We start from the raw sequence: 17498 nt of genomic DNA on the forward strand, positions 1-17498 counted from the left end.
TGGAGGCTCTTCTATTAAAATATTTTAATGTTGACCTTTCATTCCTGCCTAAACATCTCGACAGGGCCCTGAATTACATGCAAACACAGAGACCTCAGGCATCTTTCTGTTAGAAAAGCATTTCCACAAGATCTCAATTCATATATACCAAAAAGTAAAAGAAATTATGGGATTGCACACAGATCCAATGTAGTGATCCCTTTCCCCTGCCTATTACACACCTCTTACACCTACAGCAAAAAGCCCAAGATTCTGTACTTAGAATTATCTGTAAAGCTCTTAACACTCTTTCCATTTGAAATAAATATTAGTGGTGACCTGCCCAAAGACTTCAGTGTCCCTGTGCACACAGACAGGCAACAAGTGAAGGAAACAGCAGCACCCAATGCTGGGGCTGCTACCTCCACCTCACCCATCCCCTCCATGTGGAATTCAGCTGGTTCTTCCTGGGATCCCTGTGGTCAGGACCTGGTTTAAGGCCCCACACCACAGACTGGTGTGACAGGAACTCTGACTCTGCAAGTAACTCATGGCTTGGTTCCCTTGATCCTGCCCAGGTTTACAAGGCAAGGACTGTTCTGCACAGGCCCAGTGTTTTAGGAGATCTGTGATGAGCCACATGCTGCATGGAGATCATGGAGGAGCTCCCACTCCCTGTGCCCTCTGCTCCCAGAGATGTTACACCATGCACTGTCCCCTGCTCCTGCCTATAGGCACTTGAGGCATCTCAAAAGATCATGATCTTTGCTATTTGCTATTTACAGCTTTGTTCCATGAATGCTGCAAATGTTACATGGAAATCAAGTCCAGGAATAGAAAACTGCAGCTCAGCTTCATCTTTTTTCCTTCCTTTTCCCTTTTCTTCTTCTTTCTGCTTAAATCCCAGCGCTACAATTCTGTTTCATTGGTGTTTTTATCTCTCAAATTTTCATTAAAAATTAAAATCCTGTATCCCACCCAATGGCTTACTGCTGAGTGATATAGTGACCTATATTTAGCTCTCTTACACCATAAATCAAAGTGCTTCCTTCTTTTTTTGCACCTCTTCAAACATCTTTCCATTTTTTGACATTTTTCTCATATTGGAGTTATTTCAGGTTTGAACTGAGAGACACAGATGAGTTTAAGAAACAGATTAAACACAGTAATTTTGTAGCTCATTTCTTTACCTGAAAACACAAATATAGTTACACTTTCTTAACATTTTCAAAATTCATGTCAACAGCAAATTATTGAGGTACAAGCCTGTACTCAGCCTCTTGCCTTTGACAAACCTAGTCAGGTATTACAAGAGAAGAAAAAAATACAAACCAACTTCTCAGATAGTCTGTTTTAATTACTGTTTTATTGCCCTGTGTATTCTTATACAGAAACACTTCGTTTCTCTAATGACCTTTTCTGACATATTTAATGTCTTCATCAATAGAAGAATGCTTATAAAAACATAAACATGTTTTTATAAAGGCACCAAACTAGAAATTCCCAGCATTTTAATCATACCTAGGAGCCCTATCCTGACCCAAAGTAAATCATATTCCAATTATCTGCCTGATTTGCACCCTCTGAAGCTTTTGCCCACTATTTCTATTCATATCTATGAAGAACACAACATACAGCACAAAACATTTGTGAGCAGCTGACAGAGGTGCTGTTCTGCCCAAAACTGAAAAGGAAAGAGATGGCATGAAGGATTTCCACTATACCAAAAAATAAAGTTTTAGTACATTACCTTCAGTTGAAGCAGCATCAATCATCACTCGTTGCATGAGGACTGGTTCTAATCCAAAGTCAAACACCACAGTTTGGCGAAATGTCCCAAAGATTTCTGTGTTAAAGGCTATACTGACTTTGTATATATAGTGATCTATTCCATTCTGGACCATCTTTCCTCCTATCCATTCCTGACAGTTTTCTGGAACTTCTTGTGATACCTGGGTAGTGCTGTCTCCAGCAGATATTGCAACGATACTAAAGTGGGGTCGATGGGCATCATAAAGCAATGCCACTCGATACAGCATTCTTGCAGGCTGGAAAAGAAATGCAAAGGCTGAAATACTGAAATTATTCCAGGAATATCTTCATTTGCAATCAGATTAAAAGGGTTAATATGAACTATCAGCTTCTCAGGGCAGGTACAGGTGCTGCCTGATTTCCAGAAATCTGGGCAGTCGATACATAATCATCAGAGCTGCTGGGAAAAAAGAGAGAGAAGGGATGCTGCTAGGAAGTTTCTCTATTTTAAGGAAAATGCAACTGAAATCTTAATTGCAAAAGGTTATGGGTAGCATTCTAGTTATTACTAACTTTCAAAAAATAAGTAGTCCTACCTTACATGTGAGAGCAAATGTCCATGTCTGGTGAGACTTTTTGGTGGTGACAGTTACTGAGAGCTCAGGATTATGTTCTACTCTCACTCCTTCTACACATTCACTAAGCTAGATTTAAAAAAGAGGAAGATAACATTAAATTTCTACAGGCAGTATCAAAACACAAACATTCAGGAAAAGATAGCATTTGGTTTAATAGAAAGAGGAAAGAATGGTTTCCCACATAGTGCAGAATCAATGCAAGTCCCACTCAGGAATTAATGTAAATATGTGCTAATACAGAGAGACAAGCTAAATCTACCAGACCACACTGTGCAAGTGAAGAATAGAACCATTTAGGGACAATTAACCACAAGACTTGATTTTCAATAAACAGCTTAATTGTAAATGTCTAAGGTAGAACAGAATTTCATTTGGAAAAAAAGATCTGTGATACAGTGAGGCCCAGAAGATCCCAGATCTGACTGACATCAACAAGACTACTGAGACAACAAGAAAAAATAATCAGGCTTTCTACTCATCAATGCATTTTGCTAAAATCCATTTTCCTCAGATTTTAATCAACAATGGATGGACCAAAAACTCCTTAGGGTCACTGGTAAGCAGAGCTGGTTGAATGCCACAAAAAAATGTTCTTTCTAATTCCAAAGAGCTGCTAACTTTGATCCCATCCATATCCCACACTCCTTGGTACTCAAACACTTCTGAATATTTGGGGGATTGGCTGTTCTTCATACCAGGGCCTGCAGCTGCAGGCAGAGAAAGGAGCCACACACAAGTAAGAGTATTCCCCACTAAGAGTAGGAGTAAGAGTAGGAATAATAGTAGGAGTAAGAGTAGGAATTGTTAGTTTAGGGTAAGAGTTAGGGTAAGAGTTAGGGTAAGAGTTAGTTAGGGTAAGAGTTAGTTAGGGTAAGAGTTAGTTAGGGTAAGAGTTAGTTAGGGTAAGAGTTAGTTAGGGTAAGAGTTAGGGTAAGAGTTAGAGTTAGTTAGAATAAGAGTTAGTTAGAGTAAGAGTTAGTTAGAGTAAGAGTTAGTTAGAGTAAGAGTTAGTTAGAGTAAGAGTTAGTTAGAGTAAGAGTTAGTTAGAGTAAGAGTTAGTTAGAGTAAGAGTTAGAGTTAGAGTAAGAGTTAGAGTTAGAGTTAGAGTAAGAGTATCCCCCACTAAGCTGTGAAACCTTTACCACTTATTCTCCAGTTTAAGAAGTTCTGCCATCTAGTCAGGGAACAGGGACAATACCATGAGACTTGCTGACCCATCCTACACTGGGAACAGTGAATATGCAAAATGAAAGAACTGTGATTAACTCACAAACCAGCCTAAGTCTCTTTGCAAGACCCAAGGCAGGATGGAAAGGGCAGAAAATTGCTTGGACAATTTCTTGGTGAGGAGTGATTCGACCAGCTCTGGTAGTCAGGACCAAAACCAGGCTCTGTTAGTTTTAACTGTGAGCACATGGGGAAGCAGGATATTTTCCTTACCACTTTCTCAGGAGATAAGGAATTCATCCATTTCTCAATGAGGGTTTCCATGTAACTGCCTGAGCACTGCTTGTTCTCCTTCTGCTGTTTCAAGCGGATCAGGCGGGAAGCGTAGCGTTTCTGCCATTCTGTCAGCTCTTCCTGGGAATGTGCTGAAGTACACTGGGCACCATACCTGCAGATCCCTTGCTCTAAAAATCTACATAAAATAGGAAAAAACATTATTTAAAAAAAAATTACAATTTTACTTGTAAAGCCAGAAGGAGTTTTTAAGTTTCTCTCACGGCACTAAAGGCAGTTTAGTCCTTGTGAACTACTTTGGAAATATATATATATATTTATACAGCATTTTCTAAAAGAGGCAGCAGCTTCTGTCATTGCAAAGCCCAGGAAAATATATAAAATTTCTTCTTAGAAATACAGGGGGATGGAAGTCTTAAGAAATTTCCAGCTTTAAAGAAAATAGAATCAAGTGTTTGTACAGCAATTAACAGAAGGAGATCACAGAGCATCCCTGAAATGACTAGGCACTGTATTAATATGCACAAAGCCCCCTGTTAATGAAGGGCAAAGGAAAGAGGTAGCATAATTTCTTCCAGTGATTACATTATTAGCTGATAAATACTCAATCAGCAGTTTTTCCTGGGGCAACAGTGACATCACATGGTCCCTTTTACTAAATACACCTTCACAGAAACCTCTAGAAAAAGGTTTAATCCTCCTCTTTGGAAGCGTGCATTAATGTAAAAGGATCTATTCTTGCAGACACTAAGAATTTCTTAAAGAAATACATTTTCCACTTAGTGGCATGTGCTGATGCATCAAATTAATGCTATTCCAAAGGCCTGTATACAATTGAAGCATTCTAGTTCTCAGAATTTACTGCAAGTCTGGGCAAATGCCTGTATAACTTGGGGATTATTTTTATAATTTAACTTTGTATTAAAATTATAAACCACAAGGTAGTAGCTGCAGCTCCATCATTCTTCAAAATTGAAGCCCTTAAAAAATAGATGACAAAATGAAAATTAAACAGGGGGAGAGATTTAAGTTCTGAAGCTACCAGGAAAGCACTGGTTACACAGAATAAAATTTGGCCAGGAGAGTGGTTTGCTTGTTTGTTTGTTTTGCAAAAAGAGACTAAAAAAGTCAATGCAAACATCACATTTTTTTATTTCCACAGTACATGTGTTATATAATGTGAATTAAACTGTGAACTTTGAGCTGTGAGACAAAACCAAGCCACCCCTGACTGTGACATTGAAAACCTTGCAGCACAAGTACCTGCACATCTAGGTCACACTTGCATCAGTGGCTATAATTTCATTTAGCATACACTTTTCCTTTAGGAAATGCACTTGAAATTGTGCATGCCAAATTGTAAACAAAATAAACATTATATATAACATGTCACTAAAGGCCTTCTCAAGCAATGTTTTTTAATATATTTGAAATTAAAATGTTTTTTCTTGGCAGTCAATTTCAGTATTCCTTCTGTCAATTTTCCAATTCACCACTGCATTAGAATGCTAAAGTATAATTATGAATTTCACTTCCTAAAGTAAATGGAGTGCAAGCATAAAAAATTGCTGACCTGTTCTTATAACCTACATAGAAGATTTAAAATCAAGTGAGCTTCCTTTTCATTATTTAACAGGAAAGCATATTACTTTAAAATTTGTCATCATTATATAGGTTTTCCAAGATCCTATTGTTCATATTTTTAACACTTTTTCCTCCCTCAATTTTACTTTCTTATTTAATACCTCCTGCAATTCCATAGCTTCATTATCTAGAATAAATATTCTGCACTCCTACTGCTTTATGGCACAGTGGAAAAATAAACCAGACCTTCAAAAATTCATATTCAGTACCTGCAACTGCCTCCTCCTAAGGAACTAAAATCTTCAGTCCCTGCTCAGAATGATGCTGTTCACAGGGAATTGCTGAGCAAGGCACAATCTTTCTTCCTGGAAGGGTTAACAGTGAGCCTAAAGCTCATTACAGCTTCAGTGGAAAAATGCTTCAGAGCAATGGTTGGAAACATGGGATAGATGTTACTCAACAAAAGATCACCACAAGCTAAAAATTGTAAATATCTGCTTTTTTTTTAAATTGCTGAATAAGCACCAGACATGATTAAGAGTCAAGAAGAGCTGCCAAGATTTAGCATCTCTAGAAAATCATGCCAAAAGTAGCTCAAAATCAGCAGTTCAGTCATGCCATTTAAAAAGCAGGTCAGAGCTTTTGAAAATAATTTGCATTAGTTACATAAATGGCAGAACCAAGTGCATAATGATGGTTCCTCCCCATATATATTAATACAGTTTTATGGAGAGCAATGACAATTAACAACAAAAAGTACAGGCAATATTGACCAGATGACTGGAAAAGACAAGGAGAAACACCAATACAAGCCACTGGATCTTCTTTGTGTATTTGACTTTATGCAAAGGGGAAAATAATGAGACCTGAGGGAAACTCTGGGTTTTTTATCTGAAGACGAAGCCCATCTACCAACAAAGTTCATTCATCAGAAGACAGCACTGAAACTTGACTGTGCTTCAGTCTGCTTACACTGCTGCCTGGGGAACTTTTCACACCTCTGAAATCACCCAAATCAGAAAAGGTAGGGGAGAAAGAGAGATGCTGACCTGTCACTAGAAAAATGCCCCTCAAACCACTGTATTATGAAAACAGAGTAAGTGATTCCACTCTATAAACTGAAGTGCTGCTGGACAAACTGACCCTTCCAAAAACCTGTGAACAGGTCAACTCCTTTTCTAACAAGCACCTCCACTTTCTTGGCCTCTTCATCATTCTGTGAGCAGGTGAATGAAAGGGGAACCATACTGCTCCCTTGGAGGGGGTTAAGCAAAGAGCTTACCTTTTACAGAGTGTAAAATCCTCACTGCCCTTACCTTTCACAGAGTGTAAAATCCTCACTGCCCTTACCTTTCACAGAGTGTAAAATCCTCACTGCCCTTACCTTTCAGAGTGTAAAATCCTCACTGCCCTTACCTTTTACAGAGTGTAAAATCCTCACTGCTCTTACCTTTTACAGAGTGTAAAATCCTCACTGTCCTTACCTTTCACAGAGTGTAAAATCCTCGCTGCTCTTACCTTTTACAGAGTGTAAAATCCTCACTGCCCTTACCGTTTACACAGTGTGTATCCCTCACTGCTCTTATTACACAGTGTGTATTCCTCACTGTCCTTACCTTTTACACAGTGTGCATCCCTCACTGCCCTTACCTTTTACAGAGTGTGTATCCCTTTTACACAGTGTGTATCCCTCACTGCCCTTACCTTTTACACAGTGTGTATCCCTCACTGCTCTTACCTTTTACAGAGTGTAAAATCCTCACTGCCCTTACCTTTTACACAGTGTGCATCCCTCACTGCCCTTACCTTTTACACAGTGTGTATCCCTCACTGCCCTTAGTTTTACACAGTGTGCATCCCTCACTGCCCTTACCTTTTACACAGTGTGCATCCCTCACTGTCCTTACCTTTTACACAGTGTGTATCCCTCACTGTCCTTACCTTTTACACAGTGTGTATCCCTCACTGCCCTTACCTTTTACAGAGTGTGTATCCCTTTTACAGAGTGTGCATCCCTCACTGCCCTTACCTTTTACAGAGTGTGTATCCCTTTTACAGAGTGTGTATCCCTCACTGTTCTTACCTTTTACAGAGTGTGCATCCCTCACTGTCCTTACCTTTTACACAGTGTGCATCCCTCACTGTCCTTACCTTTTACACAGTGTGTATCCCTCACTGCCCTTACCTTTTACACAGTGTGTATCCCTCATTGCCCTTACCTTTTACAGAGTGTGCATCCCTCACTGCCCTTACCTTTTACAGAGTGTGTATTCCTCACTGCCCTTACCTTTTACAGAGTGTGTATTCCTCACTGCCCTTACCTTTTACACAGTGTGTATTCCTCACTGCTGGTGACGCCCCTGGGAGGGGGGCGGAAGTGCCAACCATCCCGTGACCCTGCCGGGACAGAACCGTGGTTATTCCTCATTCTCGGTTTTCCAGTCAGACAGCAACAGCTCAGGGGTTCACATCTCTGAGCATCAGCCCAAGGTGTATCTGAGCACAAGGAAAATTACCCCACCCCACCCTTCCCCCCAGACTGATTTACAATCCATGACAAGCTCATTAGAGCAAAGGTGGTGAAGGTGGATTTCAAACCATCTGTAGAACTCAGCAGGCTCTAATACAGGCCCCTGGTCAAGAAACAGGAACTTCTGCCTCCAAATTCAGTCAACATTGAGATAATTCTACCTCACTGGGGCTCATCACAACAGTCAAGCCCCTTTTGTGCTTTTTGTCTGCAATGCAGTGCAGAGCATTCAGCAAGGATCCAAGTCTTCTCACTAGGAAATGATGTAGCTTTAAAATTGAGTTACATACCTTCTTCTAAATCTTCTACATGATATCCTGATGGTACTTTACCAGCTGCCTACAATTATATAAAAAAGCCTACAGTTATAAAGGAACACAAAACAATTTCATCAACAAGAACTGCTGTCAAAATGGGTTTTAGAACAATTATTACAAAAACATCAATCATAAGTTGAAATTACTTCCAGTCACAAACCCTGCTGATAACAGGGATTCTGATAATAACAGGAATTCTGACAGAACACCAAGTCAACTGGTTAGAAAAAACTTTTAGAGATTTTTTACAAGACCAAATTCCACCCTGCAATCAAAATCAACTTAACATGGACTGCAGTGAATTTTTGAAGCACCAACAACTAAACTACATTGATAAGTCTTTCAGCTTTCAATCTACATCAAAAATAAAGTTCAAATAAATAACTAAGCATAAGGAAAAAAAAAGAGAGAGGACAATTTAATCAGCAGACATGAGTTTGACCTCTAGTACAAGAAAAAGAAGAAAAAAAAAAGGTGGTTAAGAAGGTATTTACAATCTTTAAAAATTTCTGAAGTCATGTTTATTACTTCAGACTAATTTCCAACAGAGAAAAATGTGATAGATAAATAAATGCTGCAGATCTAAATGCTTGGAATTCTTTCTACTTGCTACTTCAGGAATCAGCAACTTATTAGCATTATTTTTTATTTTCTCATCATCCTGCAAGACTGTGATGAAAAGTTCCTGAAGGGGCTGGTGGGTAAAGACCAACACAGCAGAAACAATAACTTTTGAACCAGCCTGTTCCCAGTGAGCCTGGATCTCCTGGGACACATGGAAAGCAGCCCTTCAGCTGCTTCAGGTACTGCTCATTATTTTCCCAATCATATCCTCATAATTACCTCCGTTTCAGCAAGAAGTGTTTTCAGTCGTGTGAGATCTTTAGTTACCATCCCGTTCTGGGGGCAGAAAGAATATTAATTATTGAACACATAAACCTTCATTATGTGCATTAAACCACAGCAACCAAGTTCATTTCCCCCTCAACAGCAGGAGAAATAAAAATGAATTTGACTTACAACACCAATTTTAAATGACACTAAATAAAACTGAGTAAACATTGTGGTGAAAAAGGGAATCCTTCACTTGCCAAACCAGCACTAGACTTACAGCAAGTACCAATACAGGACAATTCAGGAAAGCACCATATTAAGAAGAACTTGAGGGAAAAAATATAGCATGGTTACTGCAACACTTCAGCTCTGAAGAATAATTATAATAATCTTTAACTGCTGTTGCAGCGGTGGATTAATTTCTTTTTAAGGATCTACTTTACAGATCACTAATTTCTGCAGCTCCATAACTCTTCCTGCTCTGATGTAGACTGTGTAATTTTTGGAGTTTTCCCTCAAAAGCAAAGATTAGCCATGTGACTCACTGCATAGCCAAGTACAACTGAAGTAAAAATCTTTCAAAACTGAATTTATGTGAAATACACAGGTATTTGTAACAATTTCACACTCTTGCAAGTCAAAATTTTGATTAAAGGAACCCAGACCTGTGGGGTTTATTTCAATAATCTCTTGCAGAAATTTAATTAAGTACTACTACATTTGTTAGACTTCTCCACATTCAGACTGTGCTACTGAGCAGGAGAAATTACTCTTTGCTGAAAACTTACACACTTAACAATCCTCACACTTAGGCTTTTTCCAAAATGATTTTTCACTTTTTCAGCAGAAAGCTGAAAATTGAACTTGTTGAGCTTAAATGTAATAGAGCAAAAAAACATTACCAAGAATCATTCTCTTATGCCACTGGGGAGGAAACTGGATGGATTCCAACTCTTCAATAAATTCATTCCAAAACTTTGTTTCACTTCTTCTTTCAGACAATGGCACAGTCAGTAAATCAGCTGCTGATTTTAATATTCCTACTGAAAACAACTGTGTCTAACAACCTAAAGCTTGTAAAAACCTCTCAAACCCTGCTTTGGGATGACACTCTGGAACTCTATACAAAGGTACCTTTATTTGCACAACAACAGCTCAAAACAAGGGCACTCCACATTCCCTGCAATAAGACTATTTTACTAATTTTTCCTGAAGGCAAGTTTCCTTCAACCTCACCAGGAATTTTTCAATGAAACATTTTTTCATGAGAAAACAGCTAAACAAAGAAAAAAAACCCTTTCTTTATGTAAAAATAGCCAATGGCCGAAGGGGGGGAGGGAGGGAATTCAGGATACAGACCAGACAGACAAACAGAACTCTCAAAAACAACCTACTGATTCAGTTCAGCAGGATCCAATCTCAAGGTAAGAGGTTCTCCTGCAAGTTTCTGATGTCACACGTTCCCCTCAGTCTAAGCTATGACCAAGTTTCTGGGTGTATTAATTCCAGCAGTTCATGCTGATTAATTGCCTATTTAATCCAGACTACAGAAATTAAAAGGACACTTCTTTAGAGGCTTACATATGTCCCTAATTTCCCCATATAAGTAGTCACATAAAAGTCTGAAGTTACTTACATGTCTGGGGTTAAAAGCATCTTTACAAGTTTCAACAGTTCAATGGTAAAATAGAAGCTTTGAACTCAAACCTTTATCTTCATCTTGAAATGCAAAGCTTTTTTTCCTTTCCTGAAAAGCTTTTTATGCTGTTTTACAAGTTATCATGGGCCAGTTATTTAAAAGTCCAATCAATATTTTTTCCTGCTTTAATGGACAGAATTCTTAAAGTCCATACAAAATGGGGTCAGGTACAATTTAGAATAAGCAAGGAAAACTTTGAGATTTATATTATTCTTGTCAATCACACAAATATGCAAATTTATTTTACATTCCCTGAGGATTCAGGGCCAGCAATAAAAAACTTTTCAAAATCACAACAACTCTGAAACACTGGTTATGCAACAACCTGGCATCCTGATGATATATGTGTGCCCATATATTTATCATTTCCACACAAACTATTTTTGTTGCAAGCTGCCAGTGAAACATATGTTCAGAAGTTTGTTATTAAACAGATTTTTCAGAAGAAGGAAATACAAAATTGTTTCTTAAAACGATGTAGATTGCAGCAAACCCACTTACCAGTGATTCCCCCATCAGTGATTTGGAAAGAACATTAGACACAATTTGCAGCTTCCCTTTGAGATGCATGCAGCAGAGCACTGCCCGGAGAGATCCATCGCCCTTGGCCAGCCCCTCTCCCAGCACTGCAACACAAATCAGCCACTATTACCCTCAGCACACCATCCATTTAAGTCATACATGCAATTTTCCTTCACCCTTAACAAGAAAACAAAGTCTGAAGCTCAGGCTAAATCCATGGCTTGTTGGATGTGAATTAAATATCATGTGTTGTTGTCTAATATTAACTTGAAGCTTGTCTCCCACCAGCTCATAAATACTGCACATGAGCTCAAAAAATGTTGTCATGTTTACATGCTAAAATAGGCATAAATTAAATATGGGAAGGGTAAACTCAAATATCTGACACAGACACAAAGGACCTCCTCTCACAGAAAGGGTAAAAAAGAAATAGCAACCAACAACCTCTCAGTAACACAAACATGCTCAGGAAGATCCATTCATGCTCACAAAACACATGCCCTGTCGTTTCCAAAAATAGCCAACCTCCTCATGGGCAATTCCTGCTCCTCTAAAAGGCCTTTTATTCACTTATGCTGCAAAGTGTGGCATATAGGAACGATTGTCTGAGCCCAGAAATTTACAGGCTCCCTGTAACAGAAAACTTTCTGAATGCTTCCTAGCACGGGATCAGCAGCAAGCAGTGCCAAACAGACACTTTCTGAACACTTCCAGCAGGGACAGGATTTATTTCACCATACAGACGTGCTTCAGACAAGCTGCAACAACACTTAGTCACACGTGTTACCTGTCCAGAAAACACAACGCCAGAGTGACTAAAAAGCTTAGCAAGCTAAGTGTGTGAATTGAAAAGAAGGCTGGACAGTTGTTTAAAATTAAGGAATTATAGAATAACTGTTATTGCAAGCAACATCAACATCTGTGTTTATACTGCTACTCATGCAGATGCAAACAGCCCCTCTCAGTGCTAACAGGAATTTCACATTCACCACAACTTCAGGATTACATTTTAGAATAATAAATCAAAACTCCTCACTCAACACACGTTCACATCGTTAACAGAAATTGCATGAAAGACTCAATAAATAAATAGTCCCACAAAACATTTAAATAAAAACAACTAGGCATCTCTTCAAACTGCAATGGTAACTAGATCTGTTTTTATAAAGTACCTCAAAGATTAATCTGAATTCACCACTCTGATAGTACAGACCACAATGCCAAAAATAGACCTTACTTCCCAAATCAGAAGCAGAAGCACCAAAAATAGCTTTAACATGTCTGACAGTTTGCTATTTTAATCTCAACGATTAAATCTCCAATTAATATATTCCATAGATATAAAGATATACATCTCCAATTATTTTATTTCATATCATTATATGCATAATATCACCCAGCTAAAACATACAGTTGCACATAAAAAGTTGCAACACATTAGGCACTCTCTCTTGGGAAAGATTTCTGGAGTAATTTAACAGATTTTAAATTATCATCATTCCCTGTAACACTGCAAGCAGCATAGAGAAGAACATGTAAAGAACTACAGAGAACACGTATTTCTCCAGCTATTCCAGAAAACACTGATCATTCAGGTTCAAATAAAACCATCACAGCTGTGGAACATGTCAAGTCTTGTAAAAAGACAGAACAGCAGCTTGAATAAAGCTTTGCCCATTATAAAAAGCCTGTGAGTACCAAGGAGTGTGAGTATCAAGTAGTCCATGCTGAGGTAGTTTCTTCCCAACAATAATTCAAACATAAAACCAAAACTAAGACCTACTGGAATCATAAATGCAGATACTCTAAATGTCAGGTGCTGGGCTACCATACATCATGACCAAATCATTCATTCATATATTCATAAAATATGGTATAGGTGTGTGTGTGTGTATATATATATATAAAATATATATATAAACACCTACACAACACTTCTATACACATTCATAAATATGGCATTAGTAAGTTCAAAACTGTCCTCAGTTTTTGATCTGGCAAATAACACGTGCAGAATATGCTGGCACGAATGAAGTAAATTAACATAAATCTGGATGCTATTTCTTTGTTAACTAATATACATTTAAAGGCTGTTTTTTCTACTTAATTTTTAAAAGGAAGATAGACATCAATGGTCCTGTTCCACCCACTTCTATGCCTGTCCAGTGAGAGATGACAAGCAGTTACCATGACAGTTCCTTTGAGATACTGACAACTGACACACACACCAAGAAAAGTCCCACAGATGAAAGTCACCTCTGTCCCCCATGACAAACCCATCAGAGCTCATTGATGAGAACACTGTTCATTAAAAACAGCATCCTCCCTCCTACCTCCTTTAACCATCATTCAGCTTTCCATATGTCTCTTGCTTTTATTTGCCATCATGAAAGACAACTCTCAAGTTAGAATATTACACCCTTATAGCATACATCAATAAGGTAAATTTTTTTTTTTTTAAATTTCAGACTATTTCAAGAATGATACTGCTTAAGCAACAATCAGACTTTTTTTAAGGTGCTAAACTTTAATTTTACGCCTACAGAAAGTAAGTTTATTTTTCTTAGTCAATTTTTATGGGCCTTCACAAGCAGGCTGCAGAGCCCCACATTTTCCCCAAACTATGATTTGATTATCAGTGAAGACAAGCACATTAAAAAAAACCCAAAACAATATAAAACCCACTAACCCAGAAAGGAACAATTTAAAGATTATCATTGCTAGCATAGGAATGTCAGAAGAGTAGATCACAGTCTCTGCAACAAAACTGTCACCTGAAAAAATTTCCTTAAATATTTAGGAGTAGTAGTAGAATTAAAATCAAAAGGTGGGATCTACCCACCTTTATTTTCCAAATGTAACTGATAAACTCTGTTCCAACACTCTGCAAACCCAGTGAGTTCTCAGTGAATTTTGAATAATTTGCATTATAAATGAACAACAGAGGATTAGGAATTATTGAAATTCCTTCAAAAGTATCCAAACTGAGGGAGGCAGACTGACACATGAAAGGCTCGATTTCAAGTTTGGAAGCTTTAACAAAAGTGCATCATCTTGATTTTCTCTGAACTAAGTCCCAAATGCAAACCAAAATATCCACCATGCCCCTGGGAAGAAAGGCAGAACAATCAGCTGTCTTTGTGTCTTTGTGAGAATCCTGACATTATCAACTCTTCCTACATTTGTGCACTAAAATAACTATTAGCCAAATAGCACCACTGAACCAAACACATGTATTTGAGTCCTGGTACTTGAGTAAGAGCTGAAAAATAGGACATCTTTCTTTAAGGGGAAAAAAAAAAAGAAAAAAAAAAGCAGAAAAAGTACTATAAAGCAGATACATAATTTTAAATAGGAAAAAAAACCACTGTTAACAAACTAACAAATCTGGGCATCAGTTTTAAAAATTCAGACAACTGACTGCAATTCATAACACTATGTAATAAAAAAAGAAATAAGCATACCATGCCTACAGTCTTCATCTGCTTGCCCATACTTTTTCTGAAAGGTAAAACATGAAAAGTTTAAAAATAGCATTATTCCAGTTAGCATAAACAACTACATGCTTGAATTACAAGTTTTTAAAAACTTTTTAGAAACCATTACCTTGTCTTTCCTGGGTAGAACATGTAAAGAACATAAATCATATGTCAATTATAATATAATTAATTCTTAGAATTAAGACTAATTTCTGACTTTTTCCCAAATTCTCAGTTAAAATGCTGACTTTTTCTCAAATTCTCAGCCTGTGGACATTTTAAAATGGAGCTGAATGGGTAAAGGTGTGTGTGCTATATGTTTGTGGGTCACTCACAACACCTAGGAAAAAGTATAAAACTTAACTTTCAAGACACTGTTTGGTTTTTATTCTTGTACTAATATAGTAATGTTCAAATTTTAAGATATTATTTTATTCTGTCTTTTCACTAGTGATTTTAAAGATTATTTTATTTAGTAAAACAAGAAGGAAAATTTGGATTGTTTTCCTCTTTTAAGACTTTACGTAGCTACGTAATTCAAGTCTTTAATAGGAAGGTTTTGCTTTCAAGTGTTTTTCCAAAGTCCCTGCAGACTCACTGCAATGCTATGATGAACATCCAGATAGGTGCCTCAGAGGATTTTCAAAGTGATGTCAGAAATGTATTAAATAATCCAAGCACCAATCTGCATATTGGCTTACAGAAATAATTTTGAGAGGTCAAGTCTGTAGTAACACGACTTCTATTAGAAAATCCAGCCTCACATATTTGTGAATCTCTTCCCCTGAGGAGCCATCAGACGGATCACTTCTTCATTTAAGAGGTTTCCCAATTCTAGTTTGGCACACTGAATAGTCCAATCCAGCTATTTATTTAAAGAATAAATACATTTATTTTAAAAACACACCCTTAATCAGATGGGCAAGATTTGTCTTAAAGCTGCCCAGCAAGGTCTTGTGACTTGCCCAAACTTTTTCCACCTGGGATGAAACTGCTCCTACTCAATACATGAAGATTTGGAGTGGACAAGGTTGCTGTGAATCTATAATAGCATTTCAAAAAGGTAAGGAAAAGCAGGTTGTAGGTTTATTCTTAAACACTGAAATGTCCTTTCCCTTAAGAAACTGTAGCTCTGATGCTTTAAAGGAAGGACACAACTTTGGCAATGGGGTCACCTGTAATTCAGGGATATGCCTCTTGCTTTGCATTTACAAACCTTTAGAAGAGCCATTTTCACCTTTCCACTAAATATTTGCCAGAGTCTAAAAGTTACATCTTTCACCAGATATGCTCTAGCCTAGCCTTGGAAAGCTGGGATTAAGCATAAAAAGACTAATTTTAGGCCTATGCAAATGGAGCTAAAGCAGGTATGAACCAGCTACCTAGATTCTGGCATTTCTTTACTTTGTTTTTTGGTGTTTTTATTTGCAGAAACTTTAATCTGATGCTCTTAAAAGATAAGGTAATCTGGTATGTAATTCAGCATATGTACCTTAACCCAGCTGTTTTGCCTTCCTGGAATATATACATATATATTTTAAATGCTTAAAGTATTTTTCCTTATTTGTTTAGAAAACTGTGATTGAGACCCAAACCAAGAGGTTCAAATCCTGAAAAATAAATGGATCAGGGAGAGCTACAAGACAGAAACCTCACAGATGCTATAGCAAGAGGGATTCTGTGGGCAGAGCAACATGCCAAAAATTCTGAGCGGTATTTAAATCTTGACAATACGAGATATTTGACTTTTCTTTCCAGTTCACTAGATACTATAAAGAGTCACACTCACAAGTTGTAAAAAGGAAGCAATTCTATACAGAAGAGTCTCGATTTTGATGCGGTCGAGTTCTGCCTGGCAGGGCTCCGGGAGGTGAGCTGGGGGGTACTGGCTGAGGGAAAGGAGAGCCTCTGTGCAATGCTTCACTGCCACTTCATAATCCTGCTGCTTAAGGGATTCACATGCTTGTTCACATGCCTTCTCTGGTCTTCTGTCTGCCATGACTCAGGGACAGAAATCCTAGAGCGGGGGCAGAGGGGACGATAAAACGTTGGTTAGCTGTGGAATGGCACTGACAACTTGCCAACCAACTTCCATTCCCGTCTCAAGGTGCTGGATCACATCCCCCTCGTGCTGTGCCAGTCACATTTCCTGCACCAAGCTTCTCACTAACTGATTTCTTCCCAGGCTTTTCTCCATTGCTCGCAGCTCTCGATTTGGATTCTAATTCAAGAAGGTACTTAAAGCCCATGACTGAGTTTAAGAATGTAATAGGGGTTTCAAATTTTAAAGTCAGCATGGATTTAAGCAGAGGCTTTTGGGTCTTCAATGGCACCATGACCTTTGCTTTGGAAGGAACACAACTCATCCCCTAAGTGCTGTCTCTGAGCCTGCAGCCATGTACTCCACAACACCTTCTCTTCCAAGCACTTCTCACCTACATTCGGGAGGAGGAGATGTTTCCTCTGGGTGAAGCACAACAAGGATGGACAGAGAAGGACAGGAAAGACATGGGGGTCAACAGCAAACCAACCATTTGTCTCTTCCTTCTGCTGGTTTAGCTACATTTATGGCTGAGAAAGTCTAGATACCCCTGCCACACCAACACCTTTGCACAGAACTTCTTAAATAATTTTAAAGTAATTATTTGGGGGGGACTGAGACAGTTAGAAAAAAAAAATCTGTCCACAGACAGACATTATCTG

General features: G+C 38.2%; 1 protein-coding gene across 3 annotated transcripts in view; it reads right to left on the bottom strand.

The window, feature by feature from the left end:
* Positions 1 to 17498, bottom strand: part of HELZ (helicase with zinc finger) — an 87107-nt gene that overhangs the window by 53007 nt on the left and 16602 nt on the right. For 2 of the 3 annotated variants that reach the window (XM_084218585.1, XM_084218584.1), the window contains exons 2-10: positions 16585 to 16812; positions 14781 to 14817; positions 11296 to 11420; positions 9105 to 9161; positions 8235 to 8283; positions 7736 to 7811; positions 3810 to 4008; positions 2328 to 2435; positions 1730 to 2027 (exon numbers count right to left, since the gene is read on the bottom strand). In XM_084218585.1, the coding sequence (XP_084074711.1) occupies positions 1730 to 2027; positions 2328 to 2435; positions 3810 to 4008; positions 7736 to 7811; positions 8235 to 8283; positions 9105 to 9161; positions 11296 to 11420; positions 14781 to 14817; positions 16585 to 16794 (1159 nt within the window). In that variant the 5' untranslated portion in view covers positions 16795 to 16812. The remainder of the gene's footprint in view (positions 1 to 1729; positions 2028 to 2327; positions 2436 to 3809; positions 4009 to 7735; positions 7812 to 8234; positions 8284 to 9104; positions 9162 to 11295; positions 11421 to 14780; positions 14818 to 16584; positions 16813 to 17498) is intronic. The other variant, XM_084218586.1, reaches the window with a different exon arrangement.

Source organism: Fringilla coelebs (assembly GCF_963513975.1).
Source record: "Fringilla coelebs genome assembly, chromosome: 19".
NCBI lineage: Eukaryota > Metazoa > Chordata > Aves > Passeriformes > Fringillidae > Fringilla > Fringilla coelebs.